Source organism: Fundulus heteroclitus, chromosome 10 (assembly GCF_011125445.2).
Source record: "Fundulus heteroclitus isolate FHET01 chromosome 10, MU-UCD_Fhet_4.1, whole genome shotgun sequence".
Classification (NCBI taxonomy): domain Eukaryota; kingdom Metazoa; phylum Chordata; class Actinopteri; order Cyprinodontiformes; family Fundulidae; genus Fundulus; species Fundulus heteroclitus.
In genome coordinates, this window is record NC_046370.1 from 18,127,854 (window position 1) to 18,148,818 (window position 20,965).

At 39.8% G+C, this 20,965-nt stretch overlaps 2 protein-coding genes across 3 annotated transcripts in view; one reads left to right on the forward strand and one right to left on the reverse strand.

Moving 5' to 3' along the window:
* The first annotated feature begins 1,390 nt into the window (after positions 1-1,390).
* cdk5r1b (cyclin-dependent kinase 5, regulatory subunit 1b (p35)) lies at positions 1,391-8,080 on the forward strand. Of its 2 annotated transcripts, XM_012877000.3 has the most exons (3): positions 1,391-1,696; positions 3,943-4,932; positions 6,210-8,080. In XM_012877000.3, exons 2-3 carry the CDS (start codon positions 4,031-4,033, stop codon positions 6,229-6,231), a joined length of 924 nt encoding a protein of 307 aa, XP_012732454.2. In that variant the 5' UTR covers positions 1,391-1,696; positions 3,943-4,030; the 3' UTR covers positions 6,232-8,080. The 2 variants fall into 2 exon arrangements, with proteins under 2 accessions (XP_012732454.2, XP_012732455.2); XM_012877001.3 differs by having other exon boundaries at positions 3,943-8,080.
* An 8,763-nt stretch (positions 8,081-16,843) lies between these two features.
* The window catches only part of myo1d (myosin 1D), a 119,506-nt gene continuing 115,384 nt past the window's right edge, over positions 16,844-20,965 (reverse strand). The window contains exon 22 of the mRNA XM_036142166.1: positions 16,844-19,590. Coding sequence (XP_035998059.1) covers positions 19,434-19,590 — 157 coding nt within the window. The 3' untranslated portion in view covers positions 16,844-19,433. The remainder of the gene's footprint in view (positions 19,591-20,965) is intronic.

Below are 20,965 nucleotides of genomic sequence, written 5' to 3' on the forward strand. Positions count from 1 at the left end.
TACTGGTGGCTTGCCTGAACTTTGAGAAACTTGGCTAATAGTTGATTTAATTTCCATACATTTTTGCCAACATGTAAGTTCTGAGAAAGGTCCATAAAAAAAAAACGCTACGTGAATTTCAACTGAATATGGGCTACCTTATATAAGAAAATGGAAACGACATAAACTTCACTCCGGTTTTGTCTACTTTTTTCCCCCAAGAGACATCACTCACAAGACATATTTCAAAGTGGTCCCAAACAATGCCCCCTCAAAACTGTTCTTTAATTATGTGAATTTGCCAGCTTCAGAGAAATACATTCGAATTAGTAATAAACCTTTTGTTGAATTGTGTAATCTTGGGTCAGTTGAAACGAAACAAAAAAAAAAAAAAAAAGATTTCAATGCTTTATGTGAGTTAACTGAGCAAATGGTTGCGTGTACTATATGGCACCACTATCTTTACATAACATTGAAACCACAACAGGGTGCCACAACATGCTGCTCATTATGTTTTTTAAACGATTTGAGATCATGCATGCTAACAGTGCTACACAAAAGTATTCACCTGAGCTTTCTTGCATGTTGTCACTCACGTAAACTACTATAAAAATGATAAAATACGGTGTATTTTGATGGAATTTTATGTGAACTACCAGCACAAAGAGATGCATGATTGTGAAATATAAAGGATGCAGTTTTTCAAACTTCTTTGATGCCAATTTCTGTAATTAAGAAATATTTTATGAATGGGTTACATGTAGCAACTGTTTAACATCTACAACTGATTTTTTTTTTAATAAATATCTTGTACATTATGTCTGCATATATTTGCATTTTAATTGATTAAGGACACCTCTGACAAATCTTTATTCATTTGTCTATTAAATGTTACTTTTTATGGATATTATATCCGTGCATTTTATTTCAGTTCAAATGAATTTAATTTAAGTGATAATGTCCCGACTGATTTACCGTTGTTTAAATTCTGGCACCTTTTGTAATCGGTAACATTTTTTAAAATATTCAATATTACCTATCTATGTATTTTTCCCCCTTTTAAATTAGCTAATTTCACACTAAGGTCATAGTTTTAAGATTTATTTATTCATTGCAATGTGCCCGTTTTTAAAAGTTTAAAAAGCATAGTTACATAATATATTTTTAATAATCATAGTCTATACGCATTTGTTTTTAATTATTTAACAACACATTCTAATAATAATTGTATTTTATCTTTATTTATCGTTGTGTGGCAATTTGGTACTTCCAAAACGTTGCCGAGAACAAAATCTGAATCCGGGAGCTTGTTGGCTTTAGAAACTGCAGTCGCAGTGTGCACCAGCAGAGGGCACCGTTTCGTAACAGAACCGGGCGCTTCGCGGTGGCCGCAGCACCGCCTTTGCGTCAACCATCACAGATCACAACATCAGCTCGCGCAGCATCCGCATCTCGCGGTCATCGGGACCAGGAGCACATCTTCATCTGAGCATCCATTCCACAACTGCCCGGCACCGTCTGCACACTGCCGACACCAGGCCAGTTTATTACACTGCCCGCATCTTGTCTCCTTTCTTACTTTTTCCTCTCTCAGGAAGGATCTTACCGGATTATTTTTTCTTTGTTGCAATTAATTTGTTCGAGATGGTTTAACATTTTCAAACGCGTCCATTCGGAGGAAGACGATCGTCTTTCAAATCAGTGAGCTGGAGATCTGGTGAGTTTATTTGCTTTCTTGACGCAATACGTGCGCAGAAAGAGCCTGTGGCCGCTGGTTGGGATGAACAGATATGCGGATTCGTCTTCTTCGTTGTAAGAAATGCGCATTTATGCTTTCTAAATACCAAATTATGATTTGAACGTAATAACATTGACATTACAGTGGCGAATGTATATGTTATAGATTAACAGAGGGGTGAAAATGTATTTTCTCCCCCATATGTGAGCCACCGCCTACAGATCTGGCTTGGTAGCGCAGATTCAGCACCACGGAGAGCGCAGCATGCACGCAGCTCCTTATCTCTGCGCATTAAACCGTTGATATCGGACATAAAAAGGTGATGTTCTGGTATTTCTCCGCGCATCAGGAATCGGTGATCAGGTTGACAACATGATGAGGAGGAGGATGGGTCGAAGCTTGTTGGATCGACGGTCTTTAACGCTGCAGTGAGGGGGGAATTATCAAACGATCAGCTTGTTTATTGGATTTTAATTGAGATGAACCACAGACGTGACCTTGGGTTGTTGGTGCCTCAATTCTGCATCACAGTCGACGTTTTTTATATTAATATGGTGTTTACGGTCCGGCTATGTAAGGGGGGTGGGGGGTGGCGGGGCATGATTCACTCTGATCCGTCCGCCATAAATCTCACGCTGTAAATTATGGATTATGGATCCATTTTCAATCATCCTTGCAGCTGAAATCCACTGTCTTCTTTATGCCTATATTTAGCATATTCACATTTACAGAGCCTTGCATAAGTATTCACACCCCTGGGATCCCCCCCCCCCCACACACACACACACACACACACACATTTTGTGTTGTTATGACAACAAAATTCCATGTATTTTACTAGGATTTTATGCAGACAGGCCATCGTAAATTTTAGCATGATTGTGAAGCAGAGGGAAAACGATACATGGATTTCATAATGATTTAAAAAATAAAGGTTTAAACAATGCTATGCATGTACCCCTAAAAAACTGTTGCAACCAGCTGCAGAAATCATCTTATTATACATTAAGCCTACTAATGTGTAATTTAATCTAAGTATAAACAACAACACACCAACCCCATGGTGAAACGTGGCACTGGTAGAATCATGGTGTGGGGATGTTTCATCATTCAGAGTGGGTGTGAAGAGGGATGGAGCTAAAAAAAAAAAAACAGTTAAAGGCTGCACAAGAATTGAGACAGAGGAGGAGTTTCACCTTGCTGTAGGACAGCAACCCTAAACACACATCTTGAGATGCTGTGGAACCAACGCTGCACATCGCTGCACATCACCCTGAACATCTCACCCCAGCTGTGGAAGAAAGTGGTGGCAGCATCATGTTGTGGAATGGCTGGAAGTAGGTCACGGTTGTTAGGAAGATTGATGGACATAAACACTGGGAAATCCTTTGAAGAAAACGAGTTGGAGGCTGGAAAAAAAAACAAAAACGTGAGACTGTAGGATTACCTTCCAACAGGACAACAACCCCACAGCCAGGGCTATAATGGAACAGTTTAGAGCAAATAACATTTCTATATTAAAGTGGTCCAGTCAATGTTCATACCAGTGGTACCATTAAATGTCATTTAAACTCTGGAAAAAACAAATAATTGCTAACAAACCCTCTCCATTCAAACCCTCTCCATTCAATCTGTCTTAGCTTGAGGTATTGTGCAAAGAAAACTGGGCATAAAATTCAGTCTGTAGTTGTTCCAAGATGGTTGAGACATACCCCAAAATACTGTAATGGCAGCAGAATGGGGTTCTGTGCAAGATATTGATTCGGATTCATTTGCTTATTTTTGATGGCAACTTGCATTGGATTTTCTTATGGAAAAAAGGGTTTTGTACAGATACAAAGATTTGAAAACTATGCATCACTTGCTCTATATAAAATTGTGTAGTGCTTGTGTTGGTTCTTCACATCAAATCTCAATAAAACACAATGAAAGTTTACATAGTAATGTGACTAAATGTAAAGGTTTAGAATAGGACTTTTCATCTGCTGCAAACTGGGGTGGTGGTTTATAATGCATTCCCCCTCTCAGTGATCTAAATCAATGCTCCCAATCAGCCTGAAGTATAATACCACTCTGAAGACATCCATTAGAACATTACAGAGCAGAGAGATGTGATGTTATCTGGAAATAAACCCAGTGACTGCAGAAGGATTCAGTAAAGATTGTTTTGTGTTTTCCTATAAATCTCTAGTCTAATCTTCACAAGCTTTTTTTTCTGCTTACAGGAGGTGCAGGTTGTCCAGGTGATAGATACCCCCTTAAAGAGCTCAGTCCTCTGACCCTGAAGCTCCTGGACGCCTCCCAGCAGCCACCATGGGAACCGTTCTGTCTCTGTCCCCCAGCTACCGGAAGGCGGCCCTCTTCGAAGACGGCCCCGCCACCGTGGGCCACTACACGGCCGTGCAGAACAGCAAGAACGCCAAAGACAAGAACCTCAAGCGCCACTCGCTCATCAACGTGTTGCCATGGAAGCGGATCGTGGCCGTGTCGGCCAAGAAGAAGAGCTCCAAAAAGGTGCAACCCAATGGCACGTACCAGAACAACGTGTCCCACCTGAACAACGAGAACCTGAAGAAGTCACAGTCCTGCGCTAATCTGTCCAGCTTCACCCAGGACCAGAGCAGCCCAGCTCTCAGCAAGAGCTCCAACAACACATCCTCAGTCAAGAAGGCCCCACTAACTAACTCCAATGCGGCCCCTGGGACCCCTAAGAGAGTGATCGTACAGGCCTCCACCAGCGAGCTGCTGCGCTGCCTGGGGGAGTTCCTGTGCAGGCGCTGCTACCGTCTGAAGCACCTCTCCCCCACCGACCCGGTGCTGTGGCTGCGCAGCGTGGATCGCTCCCTGTTGCTGCAGGGCTGGCAGGACCAGGGCTTCATCACGCCGGCCAACGTAGTTTTCGTCTACATGCTGTGCCGTGACGTGGTCTCCTCTGAGGTGGCCACAGAGCACGAGCTGCAGGCCGTGCTCCTCACCTGCCTCTACCTGTCCTACTCCTACATGGGGAACGAGATCTCCTACCCGCTCAAGCCCTTCCTGGTGGAGAGCTCCAAGGAGACCTTCTGGGACCGCTGCCTGTCCATCATCAACCTGATGAGCGCCAAGATGCTCCAGATCAACTCCGACCCCCACTACTTCACTCAGGTGTTCGCCGACCTGAAGAACGAGAGCCAGAAGGAGGAGGAGAGGAGCCGCCTGCTCATCGGCCTGGACCGGTGAGGGGATGCTGGGGGGAGAGAAGGGTTGAGGGAACCATGGGGGGATTTAACTCCAGTCTGGCATTTTGACACCTTTTGAAAGATTACCATTGATGCTATTTATTCACTGCTGTCCAAACGGCCGAGAAGCCAGGTTACTGAGAGTGTGTTTCATATTTGTATAAAGCAGTTTTGACATTTGATTCAGTATTTGCATATATTGAAAGGATAACAATGCTGCCCAAGTACAGGGCCTTTTGTTTGTAAATGTCAGGGCCAAAATCTATTTTCAAACTTGCGAAGACCCAAGAATGAAAGCTTTTTTTAGGACTATTATACAGGATTGTACACAAATCATTGCTTGATTCTTCATATTTTGCTTTCTTTTGACCTTTTAGTGGTCTCAATCAACAGTTTAGACTTTCTCAAGGTCTTTCGGAAATCAACCTGTTTCGTCCCACATACAAAACGCTTAATGTGGCCACACCCCCCTGAACACTGTCACCATGGTGAAACAGAGGTGGCAGCATCATGCTGTGGGGAGGCTTTTCCTTAGTAATGACAGCCAAGTTGGCCAGAGTTGATGGGAAGGTAGATGGAGCTAAATGCAGGACCATGTTGAAAGAGAACATGTTGGAGGTTAAAAAAACTAGAGCCTGGGCTGGACGTTCACCTTCCACCAGGATGACCCTAAAAATACAGGCAGAGATACCATGAAATCGTTTAGAATCTGTAGCAAGGCTGGAAAATTGATGATCAATTTGCATTTGCTTCATGCCCCATCTCTTGACCGATGATTTCAACTCAAGGGACAAGCCAGTGTTTAGATTGTCTACCTAGTAGATGCTTGTCTCAAGTCCTGTGTCAAGTCTCACAGACGTGACTTCCAGCTAGTGTTGCAGCATTATTCTTTCAGTTGTCTACTTTCCTCCTTTTCTTAAGTACTCACTGCACATTTTTGCACAAGACAAGCTTTGAAAGACCTTCAGAAAGTCCGAAAAACTTTTGTTAAAGACCCTTTTAAAGGATTATACGACATCGATCCCTTGAAGCAAAATTTTCAGAAATTAGAGATGATTTTCGCAAAACTGTATATGCAGTGAAAAACGCTAGATTTGGGCGAATACTTTACCAGGTGTTAGATAAGCATAATGATATAACATACTAGATTAAAAAGACAAAAAAAAAACTGTATAAGGAAGCTGCAGCATTGAATGTGGACAGGACTGAAGCTGCAGCAGCCCACCAGTGACCTTCTGACTGTTTGACGATTTGATGTGCACTGCCTACTGCAGGAGGGTGAGGGCCATCGCCTGACTGGCTTTCTTCACGCTCCACGGATGAACAGGCATCCCTGGCTGCCTCTCTGGAACATCCCCTCCACTGACACTGACGTTTTTCTTTTATCGCTGCGATGCATATCTGATCGTCAGAGGACAGAAACAGCTCGATCTGAACGGAGCCGAATTCAGATACTTGGTGGGGAGGAGTGGGGGTGGGGGGGTCTCTCTATGATCGGACGACCAGATGGACAGTCAGCTCAGCTTTGTTGAACTTTTGATTAAAAAAATGAAAAAACAAAACTGGATGATGGATATTGTGTGTTTAGAAAGACTTATTTTATTTGAGGAAAAAAAAAAAAAGGATAAGTTCATGGATGTTTTGCTCCACAGAGGCTTATTTATTGCTTTGATCTCCAACAAGTTTTCTTTTTCTACTTAGAAATGTAACATTTTGCACGTGTGCCATGCAATTTTGACAAGCCTCCAGGAGTCGTTATTATTATGATTAATATTATTATTACGTTTCTTCCTTTTACTTGATTTGCAAAGCGACTGCATCTGCGTTAGAGAATGCTGTGCACAAAGTGACGCTAGTTTTATTTATCTCTGCTTGCTAAAATAAGCCATTTCTTTTTCCCAGGAAAAAAAACACAAACAAACAGAACATTTCTTTTTGTACTTTATTTGTCGACGGGTTGTGTTGCAACCATTCTCGTGCTCATGCTTCAGCGTTGAAAATGTTCTTATGGTGCCATATCATTGATGAAAACACAGAGATACTGGATGCTGAGGTAGGTTTTCAGCAACTTATACCAACTTCTTATTGCCGTTTAGGTATTTTCATTCAATTTGCGCACATTGAGTCATCAGGAAGGGAAGGACGTAATGAGGAGGGGTCCTTGGTGCGGCGGGCGTGCTTACCTTTGGTGGGAATGAAGATTGAGCTGGCTTATTTGTGTTGTGGGCCCATTTACCAAAACCACCGTTTAATCTGACCATCACCGACACGGCAGCCTCGATGTCGCTCCGTCAAAGCAACACTGCTTTGAGCTTTTTTTTTGTCACTTTAAGAAAACCGAACCTGATGTTCCACGTATCAGAAGCAGAAAACAGCTTTAATAACTGCAGAAAAGCGCAGTGTACTGTATCTTTGAATGTGATCAACGGAAACCATCTCGTGTGAACCAGTGTCTCCTCAGCACAGAGACGATAAGAGGATAAAGAGCTACATTTCTCCGAGTGGGAATCCATCCCTGCGGTAAATCGAGGGAAATAATGATAAATGGGCTCCCTCTGATCGGGCAGGAAATACAGAGAAACTTATAGGGTTAAAAGGCCTCAAATAGACAATTAAAATCCTTTTCCCCTCTCAGCTTGAAATGTGCCATGTTTCTTCACTTGCATTGTTCACTAGTTGTTTATAAGCTTATAAAACAAGAAAAAAAAAAGATTAAATTAATAGTTAAAAGATCTCTGTCGGATTCTTTTCTGTATCTTGTTGTTTGTAGATAAAACGGTGATTAAAAAAACTTCAAAAAGAAACTTCAAAAAGATTTGCTCCGTGAGCTGCATGTGTGTGTGTGTGTGTGTGAGAGAGAGAGAGAGAGAGAGATTGAGCAGATGAGTGTGTGTGACCGGCAGCGTTTTATTTGTACAGAAGAATGTGTTGTTTTCTTAGAGGGATAAGAGGCAAACAGCAACCATCCACAGCGGCACCAGGACTTGGTGGGACGAAGGTGTACATGCTGTTCAATAAAGTCATTCTCTTTTTTTTAAAGACAAAAAAAGCAGTTGCTGTAACTTAAACCTTTTTTAGTATGTTTCTGCTTATTTTAATTTATTTTTGTACTGTGATGACAAAATAAAATGCACTGATCGTTCAATTTTGTCTTTAGTGATTTTTCTTTCAAATTCTGTTTTCGTTTGCTCTACTCAGAGCCGTCTCTTGAGGCGAAGACTAAAGGGGCCATTTCATGTATTTTGACCATAAAAAGAAAACACAATAAAGCATATATTGCTTTTAAGATAAAGAAACACATCGGTCGCCTCCATCACAGACATGTATACGTAGACACCTCGTTGAGCACTGATTTGCATCGACGTAGCCGCCATATTGGAGACGACATGGTGGGCCGATTTGGAGAAGATGCCTCATTCATGTAACCTGACTCTCACCAGGTGGTTGTAGTTCCGCCTATACGGCTCCACAAATCCATCTGGAATCGCTGCCATTGGGAGGGATTTTAATACCACATCAATTGGACGAGCCAATCAGGATCGCTGGGCGGGATTTTCGTAGCTGTGACGTACAGAGAAGCGACTGTTTGGATTCAGACAACAATGGCGGCTCGCAGCGAGGAAGCAAGCGGTAAAAATGATGCTGCTGCTTTCCCATCTACCGAATATTAATTCTTTAACAGCATTACAGAGAGCGGCTTTGAAGGCTTTTGTTAGTGGAAACAATGTTTTCGCCCTTCTCCTGACCGGGTTTGGCACGAGCTTGATTTGGTTTCAATGTGAACGGTTGAAGCAACACGTCAGTAAAGATGACGGACAAATGGTTTATCCGATTATATGCAAGGACTTTTGATAAGGCCCTCCTTCTGAAATACATCTCCAATGAAGCAATCCCAGATGTATGTGTGGAGCTCTGAGGAACAAAATCCATCTGGCCAGAGTCAGGTTGTCATTCATGTGCTGCGTGGATTTGTACCAACCGATTCACTGTACAAACTAGATCTTTATCTTTATATTATCTTTATTTTATCCTTCACAGGTAAGAATAAACGTATACTTATGATTGTATTTATTCATTATAACGCCGTATATATGTCTGTGGGCTCCATTGTGTCTCCTTGTTTACTCCTTGTGTGCGAAGCAATGTCGTACCTCCGATCAAGTTCTCTTGTTGTGATAAATATTCACAAAAGCGCTTTGTTTACAAACACATGGAGCAAAAACAAAGTGGGAAACACAGATATAAAACATAATAAGCCGAAAAGGCATGATAATGGAATCAGAAAACCCTTGCATGCATCGAGCGCGATCTACTCGCATGGACATTTGTAAAATCGTAGTGTGTGACTAGGCCATTCAGTAAGGGAAACAAGCCATCCAAAAGAACCTGGACCTATGTGAAAATCTGAGTGTCAATTAATCCTAATAATCCTAATAACTGGTTGGGCCTCCTGGGGCAGCAACAATAGCCATCGACTCTGACTCCCTGTGATGCTGGTAATGAGTATTTTACATACTTGTGGAGAAATCTTGGCCCACTTTCCTTTTTAAAATTTCAATAAGATATAGGTCTTGACCTTTGACTAGGCTGCTTCAAAACATTGGTTTACTTTTTGTTTTTTTAGCTATTCAGAGTTGTTGGTGTTATTTAGATTATTGTCCTCCTGCATAACCCTGGTGAGTTTGAGCTTAAAGTGATAAACTGATGGCCGGACATTAACCCGAATTCATTGTTCCTTTGTGACGTCCAGGCCTCGAAGCAGAAAAACAACCCCACACCATCATACTACCAACACCATGTTTGACTGTAGGTAGGAGGATTTTTCTTGAAAAGAGCTTTCCAAAAAGTTTCACTTTTGTCTTTTCAGTCCACAGAAGAGTTTTTCCAAAAGACCTCTGAGATCATCAGGATACTTTTGGCAAACATGGGATATGGCTTTGTGTTCCTTTTAATCAGCAATGGGTTTGGTTTTGGAACCCTTCCATGGATGCCATTTTTGTCCAGTCCCTTTCTTAATGTTGATGAACGCTGGCCTAAACTGAGGCAAGTGAAGCCTGCTTTAGATGGGGTTCTGTTGTCACCTTCTGGGTGAGCCATGACTGTACTCTTAAGTCATTTTAGTAGGCCAGACATTCCAGGGAAAGTTAAGCACCGTTTCATTATTCCTCCATTTGTGGATAACAGCACCCACCGTGGTTCACCGGAGCCTGAACGCCTCAGAAATTGCCCTGAGATCATTTTCTAAAGACTAATTTGACTTAGTTTCTCATCTTAAAATTTTTATATGAGGGCATGATATGCTCCTTTTTGGGACATAAGCGCCTGCTTCATGTTGTCAGACAAGTCCTGTTTAAGTGTCTACATTGAATCCAGGTCTGGCAGTGGGCACACCTTGGTAGTGAAACTGAACTCATGTTGAGGCAATGAATGTTTTCACACAGAGCTAGGTTGATTTGGACAGCTTTTTCCCCATCTCTAAACGAAACCATTTTTTGAAAGAAGCATTCCTGCTTTACTCAGCTTGTCTTTATCTGTTATGAAAATTTGTTTGGTGATCTGAAACATTTAAATGTAGAAAAGAACAAAAACAGAATAACTCCATATGGCCGCAAATATATATTTTTCTACAGCACAGTGCATCAGATGACAACAGTTAAATAGGCCTATTTAATGACCACCAATCAAGGTTGCAAACTCTCAGTCGTCTGCAGTGAGACAAACCTTTCTTCAATTTTTCACTCCATCTATGTAAATCTCCAAGGGAACTAGTAGGCTACACTCAAAGCAAAACGCCTTTTCCCCATGGGCGATACTTGAAGGCTTGAATAAGTAGAAGAAAATTATGAATCATTCACTTAAACAGTCTATTTAATCCTATAGAAGCACCATCTGTCTCCTTTTTAAAAAAAATGTGGTTTGTAGTTTTTGTGTTTTTTCTCTAGAGACATTAACTATAGTTGGTATGTAACTGTTACCCATTTAAATATCCTGTAACAAAACTATTTATGTGACCTCTCATCAAATGGAAAAATGCTCCTCCTTTAAGTTACTTTCCATGCTGTTCTGCTTTATATTTGTTCAGCCCATTTGTCTTTTCATGCAAGCCAAATTTTGGAATCACAGACCTTCATAGAAATGGTGGCATTACATATATGGTGACCTCAATTGGTGTTTTTTTTTTTTCATCTCCAGATGTGTTCTGGTGTAACACAAGCTTTATATTATTCCAAAGTCTCTGAGTGAAAATAATTTCTGTTTGAACCAGGGGCTGCTGAAAACGAAGACATCACCAGCCAGTCATCTAAGCACTTGTTCCGATTAGAAATAGAGTTTTAGTTGAAACACCTGGTGATACCATCCCCCTAGTGACATTAAGGCAATGAAAGAAAACCTCAATTATAGTCTCCAGCTTCACACAGTGGGGCAAAAATATATTCAGCCAGCCACTGATTGTGCAAGATCTCCTACTTAGAAAGATGAAATAGGTCTGTAATTGCCATCATAGGTACAGTTCAGCTATGAGAGACAAAATGAAAAATAGAAAAAATAAAAACAGGGAATCACATTGTAGACTTTTTAAAGAATTTATTTGTAAATTATCTGTAAATTGTTCACCCACAAACAAGAAAGATTTCTGGCCCCCACAGACCTGTACCTTCTTTTTTAAGAAGTTTTTCAGTCCTCCACAGTATTAATGGCCCCTGTCAGACTCCAAATTCAACTATGGCCATGACCAAAGAGCTATCCAAGGACACCAGGAAGAAAATTGTAACCCTACACCAGGCTGGGATGAGTGAATCTACAATAGGCAAACAGGTTGGTGTGAATAAATCAACTCTGGGAGCAATTGTAACACAATGGAAGACACAGAAGACCATTGATAATCTCCCTCGATCTGGGGCCCTACTCAAGATCTCATCCCGTGGGGTCAGAATGATCATGAGAACGGCGAGTATAAGTCCCAGAACTACACGGAGGGACCTGATGAATGACCTGCAGAGAACTGGGACCAAAGTAACGCCACGAGGGACTCAAATCCTGCAATGCCAGGTGTGACCCCCTGCTAAAGCTTACATGTCCAGTCTGTCTGAAGTTCGTCACAGAGCATATGGATGATCCACAAGAGGACTGGGAGAATATCATGAGGTCAGATGAAACCAAAATAGAACTTTCTGGAACAAACTCAACTGGTCATGTTTGAAGGAAGAAGAATGCTGAGTTGTATCCCAAGATTATTTCCATATCTACTGTGAAGCATGGGGGAGGAAACATCATGCTTTGGGGCTGCAAAGGGGACAGGACAACTGGTCGGTGTTAAGGGAAGAATGAACGGGGTTATGTATCGTCAGGCAACGATCCCAAGCACATCGCTTGGGCGATGAAGTGGCTAAGTAAAAAGCATTTCAAGTTGAGTTGAAAGTCCGTGTTGCCAAGCGACAGCTCCAAAACATCACTGCTCTAGAGGAGATCTGGTTACCAGCTACCGTGGCTGCTAACCTGGTAAAGACTTACCGGAAACGTTTAACGTTTCTCTGTCATTGGCAACAAACACCATGTTACAAAGTATTATTGACGAAATACTTGTTTTCCACCATAATTTACAAATAAAGTCTTTAAAAATCCTACAATGTGATTTCATGGATGTTTTTCCCTTATTTTGTTTGTTGTGCCATATGTTTTAAGTTATTTAATATCTAATTAATAACCCTCGGTCTGTTAGGTATTGTCCGGTGAATATCAGCCCCCACAACTGAAATTAGGACAATAGTTGAAAGTTTGATTCAAGCACTGGCATTCTTCTAACAGCAAACTCTGCCCACATTTGGAATAAATGAGTGACAAATTTTCCTCAAGTACAAAAATCTATTAACAGAAATAAATGAACATCCAGAGAACTATAGAATGTTGTTCATCTGAATTAACACTGTATTTTATTCAACAAATCATATCCACTAAACTAGGGAAACTCAACTAAACTACTAAGCAAAATTAAGATGAAAAGAGGCTACGTACACACAAAAATAACAAAAGGACCATATAAAATAGTTGAAAACCATCATCAGAAGGAGTCCGTGAATCTTGGTTCACTGCAGATACAAATTAAGGAACCAGAGTTCATCTTAAAGAATATGGAAAGAGATCGAATTAACTTAACTAATTTAGAGCAACCTTTGTATGTGTTCAACCCATTCACAATACAAATCTGAGTGACAAAACATTATTTGAGGAAATTACATTTTAAAGAATGATTTGCTAAGTAAAAATCATTAAGCCTTGATTTTTTTTTACGTAATTTCTCTTGGAAACAATTCAGACTGAAATCGGTAATTTAGGAAGCTAGAGGGCGGTGTAGCGGACGATTGGCCGGAAATTACGAGCCAGGCCACTTCCTAGAGAAATAAGAAAAAGTAGTTATTTTAAAAAGGTGCATAGTGCAAGTTTTGAAGTTCAATATTTTTTCTTTGCCATACATGCCCTTACAATTACCCAACGTGTAAAAGGAGCTATGCTCCATCTACCACTGTTGCCTATAGGCAAGATTAGTTAGTTAATGAGAGAGTGATTCAGGCCAAATCCTCTAGGAATACATGTGGGTGTGACGTGCTGCGAACTCTCCTTCACCTGGACTTTGCTGAGCCTAGTCCGATACATTAGCAAGAGAACACAGGCTAACTTCAATATTTACAACGTTCTTACTTCATAAGACATTACGTCTCTGAACAAAAGACCTGTGCAGTCGTAGCAGCAGACTCACAACACTGGTGTCACCAGAGGAGGCAGACGTCTGCAAAATCCTGGAGCTTACACTATGCTCCTTCAAGTCCGATGGTCAACCTTTAAGCGAGGAGCACCTGACCAGTCAGGGATCAGTGTGATTTTCTATTAGTTAAGTAGCACTTGATCAGTTTAGGATGGTATGGTTAGCTGCTAGTTAACATAACTATACAGCTAGTGGTTGGCTGAGTGGCACAAGATAAAGGTTAGCCCGGCTAGCTAATTCTTTTGATAGCAAGTCAAACATGACCTGTTAGCTTAGCATGGTAAGCTAATATTTTAAATGTATAGCCGATTAAGTTTAACAGAATGTTACTAGGTAAATATTAGCAAGGTTAGCTTTATATACTTCAGACACTTGTTTTTCATTTTATCTATGGTGTGATTTTGTAAATTTGAGGTAGAATTAAAAATAAATTATAAGTAAAGACTAGAACATTTTATGTGCATTATATCCTAACATATACAACCAAATCACTGTGATAATCAAAGTAGCTTAAGTTTTACATCTGCTAAAAAGGTTGTCAAAATCATTTTGTTCAACTCCTTGAAATAGTACTACTTAAATTTGACTGAAAATGGGATTTGCTTTATAAAATTTCCATAGCAATTTATACAGACCATCACTTATCCATTTGAGCATCAGGTTCTTCCCCATTCACTTTACTGAAAGGAAATAGGCATCCCACACAGTCATTCATCAGTTAGCGGATTATAAACCCCTGCAGTTATCTGCTGATTGTTGGTTTTTTTGCCATCTTCTGGGTGAATCAGCTGTTTTTAGGTGGATTAGGCTTTATACCTCGGAAAGCGCAGCTGGCCTTGAAAGACTTTTACATTAATGTAACATTAGGCTTTACATTGAATAAAGGCCACAGACACTCAGAAGCTGCTGCTGAAGCAAATATATTTATTAATAAACTGATTAATGTAATATCATTATGAGACATCATAAACAGCCAAACCTGAATTATACAAAAAAAAAAAAAATATGCACAACACAGAATTACAGTATTTCCCTTTAGTTTTATTTGTGATATTATTATTTTTTTATATATGCAGTATGGAAATATTACAAAATATAAACATTTAATTAGGCACATATTGTAGGAAAGGTGCATAAACAGCTTTAACTTAAAGCCACTGAGCAGGAATTACAAAGAGAAAACATAATCATTGACAATTTGGCTGACATGGATAAGGTTGAAACAGAGCTGTGTTAGGGTAAAAAAACAAAACAATTGATCACAGTAAGGTGAAGGACGTAATGGCACAAATGCTGCCATCCATATTTAGACTTATGTATAAAGGGATTATTAGAAATAAAACGATTTAGAACTTTATTTGAATATCAACAGCATGTCATAAATGGTTCATTTTTCACGCCAAAAATACAATAAAAATAAATCTGCAAAGCTGCAAATTCAAATAACTTACTGCATGCATCATAATGTATGGTATTGTTGGGTGGTCAGTATTATCTGGGGAGGTTCTTTTACAGATTTTGCATCAGAACAGCAAGTTGGCAATTGCAGATTCAAAAAGATTACTGCTATAGTCTTTTTTCATTTGCTCTAATGGCAGCAAGAATGGTAAACCCAGTCCAATCTACAGCTTAGATGGTATTTTTTTTTTTAAGCCTGAGCGTCTGTAAATTGGATGAAGTACACCCCACAGTTGTTGTTATTGCATTATTTTGAGGAAGTACTGAGTATAATTTTCAAAGAGCCTGTAATCAGTTACAATTTGTCTCCACATTTTGGAACTTTCTAGTAAACCCTAAATGTTTTTGGGATTTTCAAAGGTCTTTCAAAAGGTTTCTTTGGATTTTGGCTGCTTTTTGGTAACTTTCTCTCTGGTTCTTGTACCAGACAGTGCCAGTTAATCGTGCTGTGTGCTTAAAAAAGAAACGTTAAGTGTACAAGTGCGGGACAAAAAAAAAGAACAAATATTTCAAGATGAACAGTAGATGAAAATCTTGTCAAGAAAATCTGACACAAGTCTTCCATGCATCCTTTCTTCACTGATCGCTTGTATGCCAAGTTTTCAGGCAACAGTTATTAGGGAATCATCATGTCAAGGCAAAAAAGTATTTGCTGTCTATTACAATGTCTACCCGTCTATGTTTTTAAAAGATTAAGGACAAGAAATTGGGAGGAATTGTGTTTTTGTGACTGCTACATGGTAGTACGAGTGCCTAAAAGATAACATTTTAAGTGACAAGCAGAAAAATCCAGAGCAAAAACATCATCAGACCTTTAGAAAACTTCAAGAACTATTGATTGAGACCATTCTGAAGGATTGCAACAAATTGCACATAACAGAAAACGAAAGAATGACTAATGACTAGGAATGACTAACTTTTGCACAGTACTGTAGAGTTTTTTTGTTTGTTTTTTTTGTTTTTGCTGGAAGCCTGGCATATTTCCAAAATGCATAAAATACAAAAACGCAGGAAAAACATGTCTTATGTGATAATACAGATGAATGTCAACGAAGACAGGACTAGCGATAAATAATGAAATATGTAGGTCTACAGTTTTTTGCTTTAGCTTCGCAGCAACAGACTTCAGGTAGTGAGCAGTCATATTTGTGTTGAACAGTTTCTCGAACAGTTTTTTTTTTAACTAAAACATAACCAAATAGATGAATGTACTTATACAATAAGCTAATATTTACTGCATTCCAAGCAATTCCCCATGACGCTGATAATACGACTGATGATAAATGTGTGATATACTGTGCAGCTCTAGTTAGCATTACTCGAGAGAGCGCTTTGGGGTATTCACATTCCTTCTGAACCATCTTAAAGCTGGTTTTGCTTTGTTTTACTTGAAAACTGTCAGTAAAGAATAGCAGGAAACAAAGACACAAAACAAACAAAAACAATCCTTCAATGACCCGCAGGACAGTACAGCCAAGTAATTTAACAAGGAGGAGGAGTGTGGAGACGTGCAATGAGGGAAATAGAAGAAGCAGAGGAAGCAAAAACGAGGCTCCGCTCACCAACCCCTCTTTGGCCTGAAGAGAAGTGCTGAAGTAAGAAATGACACAAAGTCCTTCCTAATGATGAGCAGAGAAGAGCAGAGCAGGGAGGAGGGAAAAAAGGAAAACCCTGTGGGAGATTACCCCCCCCCCCCCCCCCGCGGGGCATGCAGAGCTGCACTGTTATAGTCCACACAGATACAGAGACACACTCCTTTGAAGCCAAGCAAAACCTTCACCGCTTCCCTGACAAACACTCAATTTTCACGACCGTTCTTTTCACGTCTCGAAAAGCTTCATTAGCCAACAGTGAAGCAGAACACATTTGATTCTTTAAAAAGGTACGAAGTTCAAAAAACACCGTCACACAACACCCAGTTAGGCGACTGTGCTGCAGGGGCCTAAACGATCACTAAACAGCTTCTCCTTCCTGTCGTGAAGCAAAAAAAAGGATGCTTTTACTCTAGAATAAACACAATAATGGGTGTGTAGTATTCGGCAAACAACATTTGGTGTCTGTTGCTAGTTTTTGTCATTTTTGATATTCACATTAAAACATCCAGCGACACATTTAATCCTCCTACACCCAGCTGTGCAGACATTGTTCAGCAGCAGATGGAGTTTGGGGAGAAATTCCTTGTTATTTAAAGAAACAGCTGATGAAGTGTACATTTTTGGAGATGTTGAAGAAGCTTTACGGAACTGCACATGCTGAGAATGTCTTATTTTTTATAATTGAGAATACTTAAGGCTTAATATGAGGACAATGAATAAAACAATAAAAACAGCAGAATAGGACTGATTTCAAACTTAACATAATTGTCTGCCTCTCGTATAATTAACTCTCTCCTAAGCTACAGAAGCATCGTGAACAGAATTCAAATCAACTTTTCAGTCCTTTCACAGCACCAAACTAAAACGCAGCAAAATGTAGCACTTAAATATTAATAATGATTAGGCTAAAGTCGACTAGAGTAGCTAAAATATATTTTATTCTTCGTTTTGTGTCAGTGGATGGAGGTTAATATCATATTAGATCAAATAAAAGGAAAAAATTACAAGGAAGCTTTTACATTAGCAGCTAGCTTTTCAGCAAACGTATCATGGTTAGCATGTTAGCTAAGCTGGAACAAAGAAGTTAACCAAATGCTTTAATGAAAGCCCCAGAACATCTACTAGAACGATTTTCTTAGAAAATATTTTAGTTTTCAAACATTTAAGCAAAAATATCAGGAATACATATTTAAGCTACTGACTGGGTTAGGATATTTTGAGCCCAAAATCTGTGATTTGTCAGTTTAAACTGAGAATAGATTTAAATGTTATTGCTAATGAGTATGTAGCTATGACTGTAAAAGGCTAGGGGCTTTTAACTGACATCACCTTACTGCAAACTCTGGATTTCTTGTGATTTTTTTTTTTTTTAATGGTTTTGAACTCTGCACCTCATGCTTCTTATTTCACTCATCGGCTGTACAAAGAAAGCCACGTCCTAAAACGTGAAAGTTCTGCTTCGTGACATTCAGTGCTGACAGATTCTTTTTGCAAAAACAGAGAACAACACATTCTGTAATTGCTAACACCAAAAGCAAAGTGATGACTTTAGCACAACTCACACCTTGTGGAAAACACACCGAACTGAAATTATGTGGCTTGTGTTATTTGGGTTTCCAAACAAGTAGCATAAAGCTCAGAGCTACTGAGCTTTACTAACGAAAAGAGTTAGAAAAGATAACCTGCATCTTCAGTCACACTTAAACATGATTTCCTTCTTTATTTAAAAGGGGGGTTTGTCATGCTTGAGAACCCCTGCAAGTCATTATGGTCTTCACTGAACGCAAAGGCCGGAAGTCAAACTCGGTTTGGGTTAACGAGAGATTACAGTATACAGTTGGCCAGCAACACTGTTACCAAACCAAAGCATGGAGTTTCATAGCTACAGAGAATAGGAACTGAAATTGATTGGTTGATTTATTTGCTATCTGCTATCCAGGTTTTGCCAAGCATTCCTTTAAAGACTAAATGAAGCACATTTCCTGTTCCTTGCTGAATTAGAGTGTTGTAAAACTATATTTGCATAGATAGCAACACGCGGGTTATTCGATTTTGACATGCTTTATATAGCAGGATTGTTAGTTAAGAATATGCTCAACACATTCTTTGGCCCCGTTTCATGATACACCCACAAACATAAGTAAAGCAGACATTCCAGGTTCTTCATTATTTCCTTTAGGTCGGCAAATTCTACACAAATGGTACACATTAATGCAGATATGATCCCCATATTCTGCATCATTTCAAGGGTTCCCGTTTGAGCCGATTAACTCCTCCAGCTTCAGGGATCATAAATTCCTGTAAAACCTTTGGATTTTGCAGGTATTATGCAACAACGGTGGTTCTGAGAACAGGTCGTAGATAATGTGTTCTCACTTACAATAACACTAATCACTATGCAATGAACTAAATATTGCACAAAGGTAATCAACTCAAACAGCAACAATTCCCCTTTGGTAAATAATAATTAAGTGCATATTTCTTTTAATTGGTTCAACTGATATGCCTTTTTCAACAATGCTGCCAGTAAAAAACTGACAAATTTGGCTTAGTTTAAAGAATCAATCCAATGGCAGAGCTACTTTGTCACCACAAAAGCAGCTCTTCCAACCATGACATAATATGGATTACAATCTTGGGAAGGTTTAAAATGGGTTATTACACCTTTCCTCTTTTGGCCCGTACTAGTTTCCAGGAACAGCCAGGATGTAACCGGCTCGGCTCTTGGTGAAGTCCGGATGTGACTGGTTGATCTTTGGCTCGACGACGATCGTGCACTTCCGTCCGTTCATGCTGCACTGGATGGGGCTCGCAATGTTCACCTGCAGCTTCCTCTTCTCACTACGAACAGGACAGTAAAACGGGGACATTAATACTTATAAAGTATGGAAAGAAAAAGATTTAATTATTTAAAGACAAACATTACAAAATAAACATTCAAAGTCTGGCAACTCCAGTCCTGACCTGTAGGGTCCACCAACACGTAATTCAAATAATCAAATGATCTCATTAGTCTTTCACCTAGCTCTGCAGGCTCCCGATCGTCACCCATACATTTAACTCAGTGGGGTCCAACCAGACAAGCATTTACAATATGCACTACACCAGGCATGAAGGATTGGAGTAAATGGCTTTTTGCCTGTTCTCACTGTAATAGTAATGTACTATTAAAGTTGTCATATTTTGGCCCAGTTATAGTTTGTGTCGGTCTAATCTGAGACCGGAGCAGGAAAATAAAAGGTAACAGCAAACTGCAAAGGACTCTCCAGATTCCACATGGTTATTCAAAGCTATTCCGTATTAGGTTACACCTTCCTCGTAATAATCTGAACCCCATTTTGCTTTTAAAACTTATTTAATTCTTTTTGGCAAAGCTTCGACCAATTGTCAGAGATTTCAGTCAGTCTTGACATAAAAGTGTCACACTGATTTGTCAGCTCTGCATTCATGATGAGAATCTACCTTTTCACCACATCCTAAAGGTGAGATCTCCCTTGGACTCATTGTTACGTTTAAGAAACCGCCTTGAGATGATTTGAGCTTCATGACATGGAGCTCTAAGCTGATGGATGATGCAAGAGCTCTGGGTTATATCAGATAATGTCAAACGGGAGGCGTCCAAAAGATCTTCAACTCAAATGTCCAAACCACATTAATTGCCACATTCAGAAGCAAAAGTGCAACACATTTCATCTGTACTATTCAATCCACACCTTAAAGAGCGAAGCTTCTCAATGGAGGCTGAGAAGAGGAATCCCACGCTAATTTTAACACCATAATCCATTGAAAACAATATCCTGCAGATAAAAACCTGCGCAAAACCCAGATGCTGTTTAGGCTATAAATTATGGTTTCACCCACTCTCTCTGACACAAGCAGCAGCATAATCACAACTGTGCCATACATTTATCACACACACACGCATACACGCACGCACACACACACACACACACACACACACACACACACACACACACCATAAATCATCATCATACACACAAACTGAGTTATCTGTCTCACTCAGAAACATCCCTTTGTCATTTTTACAGCAGCAGTGGAGAAAAACCCCAAACTGTTATTCCTAAGAATGAAGCTTTATACAGTGAATGTCTCAGATTGATTTAGAAAAATTGTCTAAGAACAGGAATAAGTGCTGATTAGCGCATAGTAAAAATCTATCCATTCACACATTGGCTTATAAAAGTATTCCCACCCC